The sequence below is a fragment of the Pollicipes pollicipes genome, unplaced genomic scaffold (genome assembly GCF_011947565.3).
Source record: "Pollicipes pollicipes isolate AB1234 unplaced genomic scaffold, Ppol_2.1 Scaffold_4881;HRSCAF=5763_pilon_pilon_pilon, whole genome shotgun sequence".
NCBI lineage: Eukaryota > Metazoa > Arthropoda > Thecostraca > Pollicipedomorpha > Pollicipedidae > Pollicipes > Pollicipes pollicipes.
Window position 1 is genome coordinate 5,836,002 of NW_023596576.1, and position 17,751 is coordinate 5,853,752.

At 54.7% G+C, this 17,751-nt stretch overlaps 1 protein-coding gene across 1 annotated transcript in view; it reads left to right on the forward strand.

The window, feature by feature from the left end:
- The first annotated feature begins 9,698 nt into the window (after window positions 1-9,698).
- Window positions 9,699-17,751, forward strand: part of LOC119099678 (uncharacterized) — a 34,042-nt gene continuing 25,989 nt past the window's right edge. The window contains exons 1-4 of the mRNA XM_037222743.1: window positions 9,699-9,842; window positions 12,124-12,168; window positions 12,277-13,610; window positions 13,785-14,898. Of these exons, the coding sequence (XP_037078638.1) occupies window positions 9,699-9,842; window positions 12,124-12,168; window positions 12,277-13,610; window positions 13,785-14,898 (2,637 nt within the window). The remainder of the gene's footprint in view (window positions 9,843-12,123; window positions 12,169-12,276; window positions 13,611-13,784; window positions 14,899-17,751) is intronic.

The following is a 17,751-nucleotide window of genomic DNA, read 5'->3' on the forward strand; positions in this document are numbered from 1 at the left end:
GCTGTTTCTGCTTCTGATTATGGCCTACTTAATACGACACGTTTGCCTATGAATACCTGCTCTGAACGCATGCCGGGCACAGCTTAATTGGGATTCAGCCGACCGGCTGATGAGTCGCCTTTGCGGTGAATTCTGTGATCCGTATTTATGACTGGCCACCCGTCAGATTCCTGAGGTGGGCATGTGCTGTCCTGGGAATCATGGATGGATCAGCCGCGATTTTTAATGTTTTTGAAATTCCATTCGATAACCTATGTATCAGCTTCAACACTTGGCCGTGCAATTCACCCACAGGTATGGTTGTCATGTTTTATGCGATAAAAGCGTGTCGCGCGCGCACATTTTTACGTGTGTGCATACTGTCGAACACGAATGTGCATTTTTGTGTGCAACCTGTTACTGAGTCAGAAACTGTGCTGGAATAACACTAGCTGTTTTTCGGCGTTAAACTATTGTTTTAAGTTCATACTGTCTTACGTGATGCTATCGCGGCAAGCCATATCCACTTATCTCCGAAAACATTACCAGAAATAAAGAAACGTTCGACTTGTGAATGCCAGATGATTGCCTATATATCTACATATACATATATGTACACACACACACACACACACACACACACACACACACACACACACACACACACACACACACACACACACACACACACACCACACACACACACACACACACACACACACACACACACACACACACACACACACACACACACACACACACACACACACACACACCACACACACACACACACACACCACACACACACAACACACACACACACACACACACACACACACACACCACAGCACACACACACACACCACACACACACAACACACCACACACACACAACACACCACACACACACCACACACACCAAAATTCCCACACACAACACAGCAACACACAACACACACACACACACACACACACACACACCACACACACACACACAACCACACCACACACACACTATATTATATATATAATATATTATATATATATATATATATATATACCATATATGCATGTAATGTTATGATGTAGACTTCTAGATGGCAGACATTGCAGATGCCTAAATAGCAATCTAATAAACCTCCACAGAAGCTGCAAGACAGCCGACGGACTTTGGTCACCGGCCGCTACGAGCCGATTTTGCAGAGGCAAATGCTTGCCGTGCTGTTGGGCGCTTGACGTCCTCCGGATTTGAAAACATCGTTCAACCCTTGGCCTTGATTCCACCAAGAGCTTACTATAAATAAGTCAGCTTCTCTCTTACACACTTACAACGCAGACCTCTTGGAAATGAAATTCAAAAACGGGTCAACAACAGGCGCACCCAACCAACAGGATACTGTCGATGGCAAAAATCTGAAGAAAATGTTACCATTAACTCTACGTCATTGTCTTTCAAGAAAGATCAGCACGTCCTGCAGAAGATCACCGCGACCAATGTCGCAGGCCGTCCACGTTTTGGTCACATACTGCAAGAGCTCACAAGTCACTAATCTCGTAAGGAACAGCCATCTTGCTCCCCTGCCTTCGCTGCCGAAATTAGCCAAAATGTGGTGCATGGGTTTAATTGGACCACTGGTGCCTGTGATCACCGTCCAAGCTCTATGCTGGATGCCGTCCAACTTCGTTAAAAAAGGGGGTGGCTACACACCCACATGATGGAGCTATGCTGCGGCACCTGAGGGTATCCCACCAAAAGGAGGGTGGCTACACGCCCACGTGATGGAGCTATGCTGCGGCACCTGAGCGTATCCCACCAAAAGGGGGGTGGCTACACACCCACATGGTGGAGCTATGTTGCGGCACCTGAGGGTATTCCCACCAAAAGGAGGGTGGCTACACGCCCACATGATGGAGCTATGCTGCGGCACCTGAGGGTGTCCCACCAAAAGGGGGGTGGCTACACACCCACATGATGGAGCTATGTTGCAGCACCTGAGGGTATCCCACCAAAATGAGGGTGGCTACACACCCACATGATGGAGCTATGCTGCGGCACCTGAGGATATTCCACTATCAAGACCTCACCAGAGTGCTAATGACAAGGAACATCAGGATCATCCCACGGTGTCCAAACAAGGGACAGCCTCACATCTTGGAAACCATTTGCATCACTGACAGAGGGCCTGTTATTAGTCTCCAGATGCTCATTCGGGGGACTCTGAAGCGTTTCGAAGAAACGCCCCTCGCATTTATGCGATAAATGGGAGAAAGGAAATATTGGTAGTATGTGGCAAAAACGGGTGTAGCAGCTGCGTTTAAACTTTTTTCAATCTCTCTTTATTGTGCGCCTACTTTTCCGTTAGTGCGTCTCCCTTATCCGGTCTCAGCTTTATTTTCTATATTAAGTATCTGTGTTACGCGTGTTACATTTGCGAAATTGCGACCGTGTACCTGATGATATTCACTGGAAGAATGGAACCATGTCAATGTCGATCGGTTGAATTCAAAAGCTGAAATAGCGAAGCTAACGTGAATGCCTCGTGGTTCATTACCGGCCACTCTCAACTTGAAAGTGCACCTGATCGTGTCAGCCGTGTGCATTTTATTGCGTCCAGTTAGCCCATGACACGATCCGGAGCCACAGGTGTGCTCTCCGGATGCACAAATATGCCAATGGAGTTCGGCATCTTATACAAGGGACATCAAAGCAAAGTTTTGTTTAAAGTGGGCAGATAATGATATAATTAACAGCATGGTGCGACATCTTTCGCAGGGACATTCCATTTCCTATTGCAGACAAGAACAGCGAGAGATCGATATGACTAGTTTCAAGAGCAGGACGACACTTTGGTTGGGTTCGGTGAGGTTAGAGGTATGTTTGCCATCATTTTCGATGCTATTAGACAGTCAGACATGTCCCGAACATTATTTTTAGGCACTGCCTGAGAGTCATGTGCTTAGGAGAGAGGCAAAAGACAGGGAAAAGCCACGGCCATTCTGGGCGATCTCCGTACTGATACGCCGAGGTCGTAGAGTCCTCTTCTCGATTGTAGTTAATGCCGAGTGTCACGTTGGGATGTGTGAGCATGATCAGGCGGTGCTCCCGAGCGGGGGTAATCGCGAAACCAACTCATGGCTGTCCTGGCCGTCAGAGGAGGCACAGTAAAGATACGGAAGAAAGTCGTGAATAACGAAATTGCGGGCGAATGGAATATATATTTAGCTGATGTCAGCAGGCAATCAAACTGTATGAAAATTAAGGACTGTAAGAACGATGTGCTACTTTCATAAATGTCACGAGTGGAGAATTTCACACAGGGGCTGGACTGGACCTAGCGTTCAGCGAAGATGACATAGGCGTGATAACAGTTAACGTATGTTTTTGTTACCTCACGCACTTGCGTTTTTTCTACCCGTATATCATTGATGGACCGATGCACATTACCTAAATGAGCGCATGCGTCATCAGTCATGGCTATGCAGTCGAGGTGAATGTCCATACAAATTTTTAATTTGATGACTTCGCGGAAATGCACACACACACGCACAGTTCAGGCAGTTCTTTGGTCAACTGGCATACATGTTAATGTTCGACGATATCAATATCAAAGGATGCCACGGAGCTTGCGGCTGGAGGTACGCCTTTGAGACACCAAAGATTGATATTTCTGACGTGAGATAAATGTCATTGTAAAATAGACCAGCGCGCCCTGAATACTATATTGTGTCTCCTGTTTTTTTTTCCACGGGCCAGGCTCCCTCCGGTTCTCCCCAGCCATTACAAAGTGTTTCCCAACGTCCCTACTGATGTTCTCGGTATTGCGCGGTATGGAAACAATCGACGAAACGGACCGGCACCCGGCCTCATCTGTATGTATCAGCGTGCGGCCGGGCGCCCTAAACAGCGTGATGGACGGTCTCGGCGACAGCACCTGACCTGCCGCGCGCCTCTCGCTGCAGGCCGCCGTCGGCCGGCAGTCCGCGGGACGCCTGTCCGCTCGCGGCTGCCGCCGGTCCAGGCCGGCCGTGACGCCGCGTCGTCGCCGTCACGGCGGCGGCGTCACGTCACGGCGGGCCGGGGGGGCGGCCGTACAAGGCCGGGCGGGCGGGCGGTGGGGGGCGCATCTCGAGCTGCGGCCGCCGCGCCCCGCCCGGCGCCGCCAGTCCCGGCCGCGCGCCGCCGCCGCCCGCCCGTGTTCGCCTCCTCTCGGCGCACAGGCGTCGACGGTCGCCGGGCGCTCGTCACCGGCCGCGACGCCGCGGCCGCCGTCGTCCCCCGCGCGGTTTGAGTGGTGCGAGGATGGCGTGACGCGTGGGGGGGGAGGGGCGAGAGAGGGGGGGGGTGGGGGCGGCCGGTGGGGCCGGAGTGGCGCGATGGCCGGTGTCCACCACAGGCCTTCTTCCACAGCTTTGATCCTTTGGTCCTCCCTGACCTTCCCAGCCCACCGTGTACTTCGTGCGGCCCCCAGCTGCGTCACTCGTCATGCTTGTGGTCTTGTAGGTAGTAGGAAACTGTTCTCTTAAGTCGAATAGGTTTAATTCACGGCAAGGGCTATAAGCAGTTTGATTTCGGGGGTTAGGTGATAATTCCAGGTTACTTCCCAAGCTCGGGTATTCAGACGGCGGCGGCTTCTCATCTGGACTTAATGGTAAGAACACACCCGGTTTGTTTGCTGCAGTTTAATTTCGCGGGACTTAAAAGTCTTTTCAAATTAGTTACGTCTGACAACCATGTAATGCGTAATAGCAGCCTAGCTAAGTTTTTCAAGAAATGCTTGTATCTTTAGACCTATTACGCAAATAGGTTGACGCCGACATTAGATTCATCACTCAGGGCCACAAGTCGGCCACCCAGCTCAATTTTTGCCAGTTTTCTGGATGTGGGTAGAGCGTCTGTGAGACTGAATGAGCTGTAGACTCTTCCTATCTGCGGAACCAGCTAAAAAACAATACTGTAAAAATTACAAACAGCAGCCCCGGACTTCCCGACGCTGAAATCATTCTGTTCTGGTGATCATATGGCCACTTATGTCACAGTCCAGGCGAAGTTACAATAGTTGACAAATTTGCGATCACTTTTTAATTCTATTTGTGCTTCAGTTTGAGCGAAAAAGCTGTATATGTCCTGTCGCGATGGTTGAGCAGACTTTACAAGTCGAGTTCATCAGGAGAACTAACTTAGGATTTGTGCAGCCTGATGCTGTCTTGGAAGCCGCCAGCTTACAAACTTTGGAAATTTTACAAGGCTGTTAAATGCTTGCATTATGTTCAAACTGACTGACAATCTGACAGCTCAGATCACGACCTCCCGTACTTGTAGATCACAAAAGGTAAAATTGGTCTTCTGAAAAATATTGAATGAATTATCTTGTCTACTATCTAGCAGCTGAACATTAAACAGTAGTTTATAAAACGTATTCTCAGTCGTATAATAATCGCCCATAATGACCAGGGGTAACAGATTATGCGTAAACTTACTCATCGAATCCCCATGGAAAAACAAGATATCATTTTAGCATACAGAACAATATACATCCATAATTTCGACTCCATGCTGGACACACCAAATGCATGAAAGTGGACTCGCGATAACTGAACACATCAAGCACGTTTGAGCACGCTTTTAATGTGTCCTGTGGCAGATACAACTTTTGATGACACGGTATTGATTGCCTTATCCCTCGTGGAATAAACAGGCGAATGGAGCAATGGATGTGATATTTCGGCCATATGCTTTTATCAAAACGATTATCAGCAGTAAATCAACTAGCATCATTCATATCATAATTGTTTTATACTATCAGTAAGAATTCACCGCTGAAATTCGTTTTGATAAAGGCATAGCCGAAACATTTCATGTATCTCTCCATTCCCCTGTTCATATTACGAGGAATACGGCTATTCATGCTGTCTCATCTATATGCATAATGCTTCTCGCAAATGCACTTTACAACTTAAAGGCTCAAATTGCAGTGCATGAAGGCACATTTGGCGTCATATTTCGATGCGACATGACGGTGATACCGGACCGCGTTGTTGACCAACACCGGCATATGTGTTCCTTTCGCGCAACGTGCCTGAACCCATTGGCATCAGCAAATCAAACGATAGTGATGCAAATTAGAACAAAACTTCAACTCGTGTACGTTCCTGCGAAAGCCCTACTTGCATAATTTCTACATCATCTTGCATGACTTATTCCACCGAATTATGATACAATGTTTCTAGTGTTCCTTTCAGGTGCCTAAGCCTCAAGAACTGAATCAGTTCGCTCGGAAACTAGGCAAAAACATAAGAAGGAGAGAAAAAATTACCTGTAATTCAGATGCTAGTTCCGTTGTTTTAGCTCCAGGCTTGACATCTTCCGGCATATAGTAATCCTCTCCGCTCATTATGTTAAACTGCACTTTTGGATTCAGCTGATTATATTGAACGCTTATTTTTTCATTTTCCATCGCGCAAATCACGAGTAAAATGCTGACAATGAGAGGGTACCACTTATTTTAATTCGGTCCAGTTTAAGTATTGGGCACACAGCATGGCCGATGACCCAGACTGAGACGGTCCATTGTCATTTTGCATGTGGCGGAGCAATGTCATCACAGCCCGTATTAGCCCCGTATGCTGTGATCTTCCTAGCGATGATCTGCCGTAATTGGCCGTTTCGTTCCTGCACCTTCCGTGAGCGATCAGAGTCAGTGATGAGTGATTGCCCGCTCGTAGTGGCTGCGGGTATGCCGGTCACGTCCCGTGCCGCGTTTGAGCGCGAGAACGCAAGAAGAGAGAGCGGAAGAAGAGAGAGGATAGAGAGAGAGAGAGAGAGAGAGAGAGAGAGAAGAGAGAGAGAGAAGAGAGAGAGAGAGAGAGAGAGAGAGAGAGAGAGAGAGAGAGAGAAGAGAAGAGAGAGAGAAGAGAGAGAGAGAGAAGGAGAGAGAGAGAGAGAGAGAGAAGAGAGAGAGAGAGAGAGAGAGAGAGAGAGAGAGGAGAGAGAGAGAGAGAGAGAGAGAGAGTTGTTCCACAATGCATGCATACACGTGCAAAACACGCCAACAGAGCTATTCATTGATTAACAAGCATACCGCTCCCATTATATAAACAGTGAAAGCACTGCCGAATTCCATTCCAGTTCAACATAATATTTCATCACGTGCGTTTACCCTGCACAGCGAGTTCGGCCGTGAGCTGTCCGCACCAAGCTTACGCGTCGTAAACCCTGCGCGAACAAAAGCCTACCCAAAAAATCCTTGGCCGTATTTCAAAAGTCGTCAAACTGGATACGGATCTGCTGGTGGCGAATGTCTGAAATCGTGCTGGGCATTGGTCGGATGGGGAGGGGAATAGCAGAGAATAAAGTAGAGATCCCCGACTTTGAAGGGCTGCTTGCGCTTACCGGCGGCATGAGTGGTTTCTCAGGGTTGTAAGATGAACCATCCCAGGGCCTGGGCCCCCTCTATTCGGCTCCGTTGCGACGCTGTGTAACGACTACTTGGCCTCAAACGTCGGAGGCACCGACCGCAGTCACCCGGGCTGACCGTGGATATATGGACCCGTCAAGGGCGACCGTGTGGGGGCCAGGGCACAGTCTGCCTTTGTGCGTGGGGCGGCATGACAACGTCTGCGTTGGTGTGAGGGTGTGTTGCGCTGACCGTGTTACTGCGTGAGGTGGCTGTTTGCGTGCCAACTATCTAGATATGGGCCCTGCTCAGCATGCAGTAGACTGCCCATCATTCCGGTGCGGTGCAGCGGTGACCTCTTTGTTGAAGGTCTCGGCCCTCGACAATGTTTGTCGAGAGCTGCCATCCTTGTCTCTTCCTCCCCCCCTCTCTCTCTCTCTCTCTCTCTCTCTCTCTCTCTCTCTCTCTCTCTCTCTCTTTCTCTCTCTCTTTCTCTCTCTCTCCTATCTAAAAGGAAGTTGACTCTGATAAAGCAGTTGAAGTGAAAGTAGCTTGGCTATGGCGAGTTGGCATTGTCATCTGCCGTTGTTAGATGAAGGCTGAAGGGGATGTATTTGGTTTATACGTCATAATGCATCGTATTCTCTGAGTGGAAACAAGTTTTAGAGACTATAGCATTATGCCCGTAGACAGTTTTATGTTGGCGATATCATGTCGGGCCGAATTACCGGACAGTCATGTGATCGATCGTGCAGTTATGTACAAGCATGACAACCATGACAGCCATGACAACCATGACAACTGGAAGACATGACAGTTAATTTAACTTAATTCGTCATCCCTTTAACTGACCCTCGTCATAACTTGTGTAAAATACATATATTGCAATGCAAATATTCACTACTGAAGTTCACCATTGAAGTTTACCGTTGAAGAACACCCTTGGAGTGCGCCATTGTTCCATGCGTGCCATTGGTTCTCGCTGCCGTGGGACGCTGTCACTAAGGCGCAACGGTGACAGTTATGGTGGGCTTGAGTGTGCCAGTCTATTGACCCCGTCTTTTATGAGGCTGAGGTGCATGGCTTGGATGGGGCAGGGTATATCTGTACGTGCCTGAATGTCCAGCACACCTTCTCACGGCACTTGCGTGCCGATACGCTCAGGCTTACAATTACCGAGCGGCGGCACCAGCGCCAGTGCCACTACCCCGTCCACTGAGGCCGCGCACCGTACAGCCACGTGCAGACAAAGCCGCCCGCAGGCCGTCCATACTGATGTGCTGCTGTCATGTCGTCGCTGTAAAAGACCGATCAGTCGCCGGCGCCGCGCCGCGAATCGACGTCCCGCCTTCCGTCCGACGGTGGCGCCCCTGGCGGCCATCAAGGGCGGCACAGTGCGCGGGCGGACGTGCGCTGGGCGCGAAGCACGTGCCACGCTGGCCACATCGTGCTCCGAATCGGACTGGGGGTCGGCGCAGCGACGGTTTGGGATCGGTGTCGCGTGCCTTCCCTCGTGGTGGCCTCCAGGTCGGACGGCCTGAGGTCTTCTTACGTGGAGCACAGAGCGGAATTCGTGGCCCTAACATCTCGCCGTCGCGTTGTTTCCCCATTACCACATACGTCAGGTACATTTCAGAAATTTTACGACTCCCTGAAAATTTTGGGAGCACATCAATAAGCAGAGATCCTTTTTCTGAATATCGTATGCAATGCCAGCACATCCAAAGTATCGCAGGTCACTTCTCAGACGCGCCGGGCTCCGGTGCGCTGCGTCTGCGCGCGCCGGCCCCGCGTGGGTGGCGCCCCGCGTGCGGCTCTGATTGCCGGCGGTGGCGGCCCGTGCCGAGCTGTCCCGGTGAGTTATGGCCGTCACCGGGCGGCTGCTGACGGCCCGCTCCCGCTGACACACCGGCCGCCCGGCGCCCTGAGTTACGGTCCGGCACCGGTCCGGCGACCGCGCGCAGTCGTGGTCCGCCCCGGACTCTGGAGCGCTGCCCGTGCCAGATGGGAAGCGTCCGTCACACGGCGCCCAGCGAGTCTGGGTCGTCTGCGTTCACCCGCAGCTTGGCCAGGGGTCTGTTCGTCATTGGTGCCGTCGGCTGGCTCGTCTGCTTTCGCTCGCAGCTGGCCAGGGGTCTGTTCGTCACTAGTGCCGTCGGCTGGATCGTCCGCGTTCTCCCGCAGCTTGGTCATGGGTCTATTCGTCAATGATGCCCTTTTTCGACACGGCCTGTGCACGACCGATGGTTTTTTCGCGCCAGCTGCGTTTTAATGTCTTGCAGCATGTGTGGTTCGTGTTCTCTTATGAGCTAACTGCATCGGATCATGAGAAAAGTGCTGGTCTGCGGCGGTGAACCGGTCACGCTCGTGCTGCCCATCGCAGCACTGTTGGCGGCTGTGGTCCGGATGACTGCCGGACATCTGCTCTGTCGGAGAGTGCGTGTGCTTGTGGTGGACGGGAAGGAAAAGGTGGGGGGGGGGGGGGGGGGAAGTCCACTGCTTTGGACAGCGACTAAGGCTTGAAAGACGGCTGATATAGTTCGCAGACAGATCGGTCTTGAAATGCGTTTGGCAGCCGCTATTGTTTCTTTCCATCGATTCCCCTGAATCTGCCCCCGTGTGCGTATCTACTTCATATCTGAATCGGGCGTACAGCCACCGTTTACTTACTGCGCTACCGCGCCCGCTTGAGCCACAGAGGCCGTCATTCCTGCACTGTCTTCTTCTCAGCCTGCTGCATGCAGGTCACTTTGCCCACGCTTTCTGAGGCGACAAGCGTCTCGGAGCGCTGTTGCCCTGCCGCTCGGCCCTCCCCGCCGGTGAGCCGACCCCCGCCAGCGCGACTGCTGACGTCAGTCGCAGCCGGCCTGCGCCGCTCGTCAGGCGCCGTGTTGACCGCGGGGCCGGCTGGCGTGCGCCGATGTCAGCGGGTGTCAGCTGGACGCCGGCAGGGTGGCAGGCAGGCGGGCCTGGGGTGGCCGACGCCTCCGCGTCGCTCATCACCTCCTGCGGCGTCGCGGTGCACCGATGCACGCAGAGGTGCAGGGGGGGGAGGGGCCGAGCACGCACCCTGACTCCAGGCCTGCGTGTGGCGCCTGGTGGGGGGGGGGGGGGGGGCGCACATCAACATCCGCCACGCGTCCAGGGCAGGGCCATCGGTACTAGAAGCTCATGCATGCATCCATGAAGCGCCTAGGCCTGGTTGATGCGTCACACCATCGATGTTCACGCATTGCTTGAGTGCTGAGTACAACAGCCCACTCGGACAGGAACTCATATCATCTTGCATGGTTGAGCACAACTATCAACCCAAAAACCTTCTGCATCGTGGCTGCTCCCTTACCTAGTGTACGGTTGTCTCTTCCCAGCCACGAAGCGTCTGATTTATGTTTCGTCTCACCCGGCCAAAGTCTTTTGCATTTATCTAGCGTGACGTATGAGGTGTGTCATGTTGGTCTATTGTTTCCACTTCCGCATTAGCCGCCGTTTTCCTTTTCTGAGTTTTACGATAGATAATTTGCGGCTGCTCCTGTCGTCACTCTTGCCTCACTGACAAGCCGTGGCCGCCCGACGTCCCGCCGTCGGCATGCGCCTCTCGCCAGCGCGTCAGCGCCCACCTCCTCCGCAAACCTCGCCTTCACTTTGGCCCATCAGCCGGCGACATTCACGCCGCGCGCCAGGCATTGGACGGCTGGATTGTGAGCCCCCACTTTGCCAGCTTCCTGCGCGGACGCCGCCCGGCTGAATGGAAAGCCTTGGTCCGACCGGCGCTGTGTGCCGGTGTGCTGGAGTGAGAGGAGGGAGGGGAGGTGGCGGCGCCGCCGCGGAGGCCAGCGCGGGCGGGAGCGTGCCGCGCGGCTGGGATGAATGCCGAGCCGACGGCGAGCGCCTGGGCGGTGCCGAGACCGCGCGACGGCCCCGTGACCTTCGCGGGCCCACCCCGGGGTCGGGGGGTGAGCGATGGCTCGGTGAACAGTCAGACGCGGACCACAGATGACAGCCGCCGTGCTCAACGTCCAACGTTCCGGACACGGCGAGGGCAACGCAGATCCGAAGTGACCCAAAGCACGGTTCAAGCTAGCATTTATTCAACCGGCACCTCATTTCGTCCCACACATTCCACATGCAACTTGCTCTGAAATACATTGCCAATAGAAAAGACAAGATACAAAACCCATCGTTTGTCGTCATGCCCATCAAACAAACCAGTCAACTTTTCTCTGAAAGCGTTTTTGTTTCGTCATCATGTATCAATTCGTCATTTTGGTGATTGCGTGTGTGGTCCCGCGGGATAAAATAATAAAGTATCGCAAAGCGAAGTGACGAGTAGGGGTATGATCAGGAAACGACGCCCCCGGAATACTAATTTGCATGGATTATGAAAGCCCGAAACATCGAGTCATGAGTTTACTCCTGCTTAACCTATCAGTCGTGCATGTCAAATCTGGTGCCAAGTTATGCCATTCTAATGACGATTGGTATTATGTGTTAATATGACCCAAGATGGTCCGCTTTTCTCTAAAATGAGACAAGGAAATGAATCAAAATCCGTTACTGTGGACTTTTACTGAATGTGTGATGCAGCCGTCACGGAAGCCTGAGGACAAGACAATGGTCTACCGCTGCGTTGTGGTCACCCCGTCTGTCTTCTCCAGACTGACAATGCCTACATCACCGGTTCGCCGTCAGTCACCGTGCCCCGCCATGCCGGGAGTTCGGTCGCACTGACGACTGTCTGTGCTGTCGGCAGGTGTGCGCGGCGATGGCTGCCGTGTCGCGGCCGCGCCAGGACGCGGTGAGCAGCGGTCTCGGTCTCGCCGCCGCCGCCGGCCGCAGCCGCTCGGGCCGAGCGGCCGCTTCACCGCCGCCCACGGCCACCCGGCTGCCGCCCGACGGGCATGAGTTCCCGCCTGACTTCCGGCTGTGCGAGCTGGCCGATCCGTGCGAGCGACCGGCTGAGAGCGGTGCCAGAGATAACGCCGCCAAGGGTCCCTCGCTCGGTCCCAGTGAGCCGGCGGGGGACTACCAGTCGGGGATCGTGCCCGAGGAGGGCCGGGCAGAGTCGGGTGGCTTGGAGTGTCAGCGGTCGGAGTCGGTGACTGAGGTGGAGGGCGGTTCCGTCGCCGGCCCTGGATGCCGTGACAGCCGTGACAGCGGCGGTAGACTGAGCAGGGCAAGGGAACAGAGCGATGGCGACCTGAGAAAGATAAAGACTAGCATAGTAGGGGGAACGCAAGGTCGTACCAGCGTCCGCGACCGGATAGCGCTGTTTTCCAGCCCGTCTGTGGAGACGCTGACGGCTCCCCGGGTCCGCCTAATGTCGCAAAACTCCATCGACAGCCAGATAACCGGGGTCAGATCTGAGCACGTGCGGGCCCAAGAGCGGTCCAAGTCCGATCTGAAATTGACCGGGAACGAGACGCAAAGGTCCCGATCCCGAGACGACGTCACTAAGCGCAAGAAGATCTCTGACCCATCGGGCGCTAGGTTCGGCAGCCTGGGTAACATGCACGTTCGGGGCAAGAGTGGGGACCTCTCCCCCAGCACGGAATCCTGCTCCTCTCAACACTCTCTGCCCTTGCCGACATCCCACTCGAGGGACTCCTCCACGGGGCGGTCCGAGTCCTCCGGCGACGGTGATGTGGGCCCCAGTCCTCTCGCAGAGCGGTCTCAGAGCCTGCTCGATCTGGGTCGGGTCGAGAAAAGGCACAGCTACGCCGGCATGCATAACAAGGGTTACGGTTTTCATGGCGCCGTCTCGGATCTTCCGCGCAAAACGTCCTTAAATGCTATCACAGAGGAGCGCAAGAAGAGCGTCTCCAAGCTTCGTGGTCTGGTCATTCCTAGCAAAGTCGATGGCGTCTCAAAGAAGGGCCCCGCCGATATGCCGGCCATTAGAAGCCGAGAGCTGCCGGTGCTGGCTCGGTCCAAGTGTCGGCTGCAGAGTCCGGTGGCGTCGCCGAGGGCGAGGCGCTCCACCTCGGAGCGTCCCGAGCCCCGCCACCTCGCTTCGCCGCCCTGGAAGACCGACTCGGCAGCACCGCCCATTTACTCGCCGGCGTTCAAGCGCAAAAACGTCTCGGTGTCACGCTCGCCGTCGCCGGGGAGCTCGGCTTTCCGCTCCGTGTCCTCGTCCTCCCGCCTGGGTGGCTCGTCTATCGAGCTGTCGCGCGCGCCCTCCGACCCCAGCCCCTCCGGCCGCCGACACGACCCGCGCACTTCGCGGCCGCCGCAGGGGCACGACATGCATCCGGCGAGGGAGCCGCTCCAGCGCAGCAGCTCGCTGAACTCGCGGCCGCCGGCTGGCGCCGCCGACGGCCGACGGCGCGTGTCGGACGACGTGGCGCCGGCCGACGGCCGCCGCCTGCCGCCACGCCTGCCGCTGGCCGACTCCGACACCGACGTGGGGAGCTCGACGCTGACGCTGGTCGACGAGCCGCTGGAGGAGGCGGCGTCGGAGCCGCGCAGCCGCGAGGGCAGCGTCGAGTTCGACCACCGCGCCAGCACGTCCACGCTGCACGGCTCGCCCGTCAAGGAGATCGACGTTGAGGAGGAGTTTGTCGGCGCCGCACGGACTGAGGCGAAGAAGGAGGAGGTGGTGCTGGTTCAGACGACCGTCACCAAGTCCGTCTCCGCGAAGACGGCCGTCGTGCACGACCGGCTGGAGCGGGTCAGTGGCTCACCGCCCAAGATCCAGGAGGACGGGGCGTGGCGGCGGTTCGCCTCGCCGACGGACTCCGGCGGCCAGAGCCCGGGCGCAGCGGAAGAGCTGCGCGACCTCTCCAAACTCCGTCAGTCCACCAAGCCCAGCGTGAAGTCGCTGAAGGAGCGCTGGCAGATGCTGAGCGACGGTGGCGACGCGCCGAGCCCGGTCAGCCGTTCATCGAGTGTGCGCTCTGAGCGGTCCGAGCTGACGCCTCGCGAGCCGGGCGGCTCGCCCGACCCGCCGGCCGCGCCGCCCGCCAAGGACGCGCCCACCAGCGTGCGAGACGTAGTCGACCGCAACTGGCCGAGCATCGAGAGCGAGCGCGCCGACATCGACCGGAAGCTGAGCACGCCCAGCTACGGCGAGGCGGCGGCCCAGTTGCGCGAGAGGCGCGGCCGTCCGTCCTCACGGCCCCAGAGCTGGGTCGAGAGCGAGCGCGAGCTGAAGCTGTTCGAAATGGGCAGCATGCTGGTCGGCAGCGCCGTCAGCACGTCCTCGAGCCAGGAGAACATCATGGACGCTCTGGACAGCACCAAGTCGCCGAGCGGCTCCACCAGTAGCCTGCTGGAGATGCTGACGGCCAACCTGAAGCGGACAGCGCGCTCGCGGCACGTGCTGAGTGTGAGTGACCTTCGGAGGGCCTTCGAGCGCTCGGACGGCCGCGCCTGCCACAGCCACATGACGCCACTAGACTCGAACGGCAGCGAAAGTCCGGCCGGCCCGACGGCAGCCGGCTCCATGGTGTCACTGACCTCCACCAAGGACCACTACGGCAGCATCACCTCGCTGGCCTCCTCCACCAGCCTCATCTCGCCGCACGTGAGTACCGGAGCCGGGAGGCGTGTCTGGAGCGAAGACGGTCATCTGAGATGCCCTGTCATGAGCTGTTGACGTCACGTGCCCACTGACAGTTCATCTCGGATAGCACGGTGCCTGTTTGGGGGTGGGAGGGGAAAAGGAAACTGTTCCTGCTATTTTATGTGTAATATGACCTGCTCTTGCGCTTTGCAGCTGTCTCTAACATCAGCTACGTGAGTGTTGAAGCATATCTAGAACACAGACAGCGATTTACTTTACTGCCGTTCATTCCGCCAGTTCAATTGTCAGCTGGTAAGTGGCGTGTCCCAGGGGAGTGATGATGCTCAGCCACGGTTCATTATTTCACCTCAATATAATTTTACCTAGCCATGGTCCATTGCCTCACCTACATATGGCGATGCCCGGCCATGCTCCATTGCCTCACCTAAACATGACAATGCCCGGCCATGGTCCATTGCCTCACCTAAACATGACAATGCCCCGGCTATGGTCCATTGCCTCACCTACACGTGATAATGTTTGGTCGTGGTTGCTTGCCTCACCTACACATAATAATTTCCAGCCATAGTGCATCAATCACCTCACCTACACATGATAATGTCCAGCTATGGCCCATCGCCTCACCTGCACATGATAATGTCCAGTCATGGCCCATCCCCTCATCTGCGCGTGATAATGTCCAGCTATGGCCCTTCGCCTCCCATGCACATGATAATGTCCGGCCATGGTCCATTCCCTCACCTTCCCATGAAGTGTTGTCGACGCAATGTTGTTCAGCTCAAAAAGCCAAACATTCTCCGGAGCTCCAGACAGCTTTGTTTTGTTGAGGCTAGTCTTTTACGATTTCATTGCCTTGATTCGGAAAAACTGAGCATGCCGCGAAGTTCCGATTGATGCCCTCTAAATAGTTTTGTCGTAACCATGTTTAAAAACTGGGTGCTGTCCGTGCGTGTGACAAGTTTTTCCCAGAGGGCATGAAAGGCGGGTCGTTGCTGAAAGGTACAAAAAAACTTGCTCTTGAAGAACTAACTTGAATGGTACCATACGAGGCATGTGGCAACATCAAGCTGCCCTTCTGGGCGCTCACCGGTGCATCCCCTGTGTAGGTCGAGCTCAGCAGCTGGTTCCCTACAGGGGGGGGGGGGGGAGAGGGGGGGGGGGCTGAGCTCTGTAAAGAAGCGTTTACCTGAGCTTTGCTACATCAACCCCATGCATTAAAATGTTGACCGGAGTGGGAGATGCAAGCTTGCATAAATCGCTTTACAACTGTACATGAGTTCAAGCCGGGGGTTCAGTCCTGACAAACCCCGCGCTTTTGACATGCTTCCGACATCGACATTTCTGTCTAGCGAGGCTGGATTCGTTTAGCATGAGGAACTGGCAAAGAAACCGGTCTTCGGCGGCCCCTTCTTACGAATTCAGTGTGAGCTTTTTACAGCATTGGCCATATAGACGCTTTCCTCGCGAACACCTAAGGAGTCAACAGATGGCCATAAATCTGAATGCCAATTCGCCACACGAATTCCTTTTGCAAGAAGAAGTGAAATTTCTTCGGTATGTGCTTCGCAAAAAAAAAACGGAGGCTTAATCCGTTCGCCTGTCCAGCCGCCACAGTCCGTCATTCATCCGCACGTTCGTGATCCGAAGATCGGAATCGGCTTGGCAACGATGGACACGTGCTGCTGATGTCCTGGTGCGCCGACATCGCGCTGAAAGTCGTCGGTCAGTCGTCATCAGAGTCGTCACGGCAGGCAAGCGAGTTATGGCGACAGCACACGATATGGGAAATGTTTAGACAAGGCCAAATAACCAGACAAGAAAGCCAGTCAGTTAGGCTCGTTGCACGGGTCCTGTGATCATCATGATCACGAATGCTGCCAGTCGTCTGTTGCACAAATAAACCAGGGCAGGCCGGTAAACGAGAGCTAAAGGGCGGGTGGCGTCTGGTACTTCGCTCGAGCTATGTCTGTCTGCAAAGCTCGTTGCGTGTAATTGATGTCAGTTGTCTGATCAGGATCTCGTGGTGAGAAAATCACACCGCCAGGAAGGATGGACATGTAGGATGTACAATATGACTCTGGCGGAATACGCAAACAAAGCTCACTGGCCACACAACCTTCTCTGTCGGCCGGCTTCTAGATAAGTAGGTTGGCAATGGCGTTAAGTTGAAAGCGACAAAAATCCTCCTGCTGAACAGCTATAAATGGGCAAATAAGGATACCGTGATGCAATATGGAAGCACGTACGCTACCGGCCATGGCAATGATAAATCGGACGTAATTTCAGACTAGCAACGCTACACGACGTAATAAATGTCGTGTTGGCATCCACTTTCCTATTTCTAGGTGGCAGGGCATGATGAGGCGCTCGCCTGCTAAAAGTGCAGTCTGTATGTGATGGCATGACAATAATAAGCACATATCTAAACAAACACCTTCTTGGTGGGCACGGCGAGCAGCGACTGTCGATGAGCGCGCTCGATGGTGCCGAGGAGACACGATCGTCCGGACGAGCCGCTACCGATGGCCGGGGGCGCCTAACCGGCCGAGCGGTTGGGCTGAGTGCCTTTAGATCGGTCGATTTGGAGCCCAGTTCTCAGCGTGGGAACGTTCCGCCAGTTTCACGTCTGCAGCATGGAGTGACGACACCAGGCATGATGGTGTGCGCATGTGCCGATAAATAATCCCACGATTCGTGTTGACAAGAATGGCTATGGCCCTGCTGAAGAGGCCGACGAGACCCGGGGGCAGCTGCGTCATGTCACCGCCATGGTATTTCTGGCGGCAGGGCGGCTGACTCTGCCCATTGACAGGCAAGCTGTACTGACAGAAGGACGTCACGTTTTGATGATGG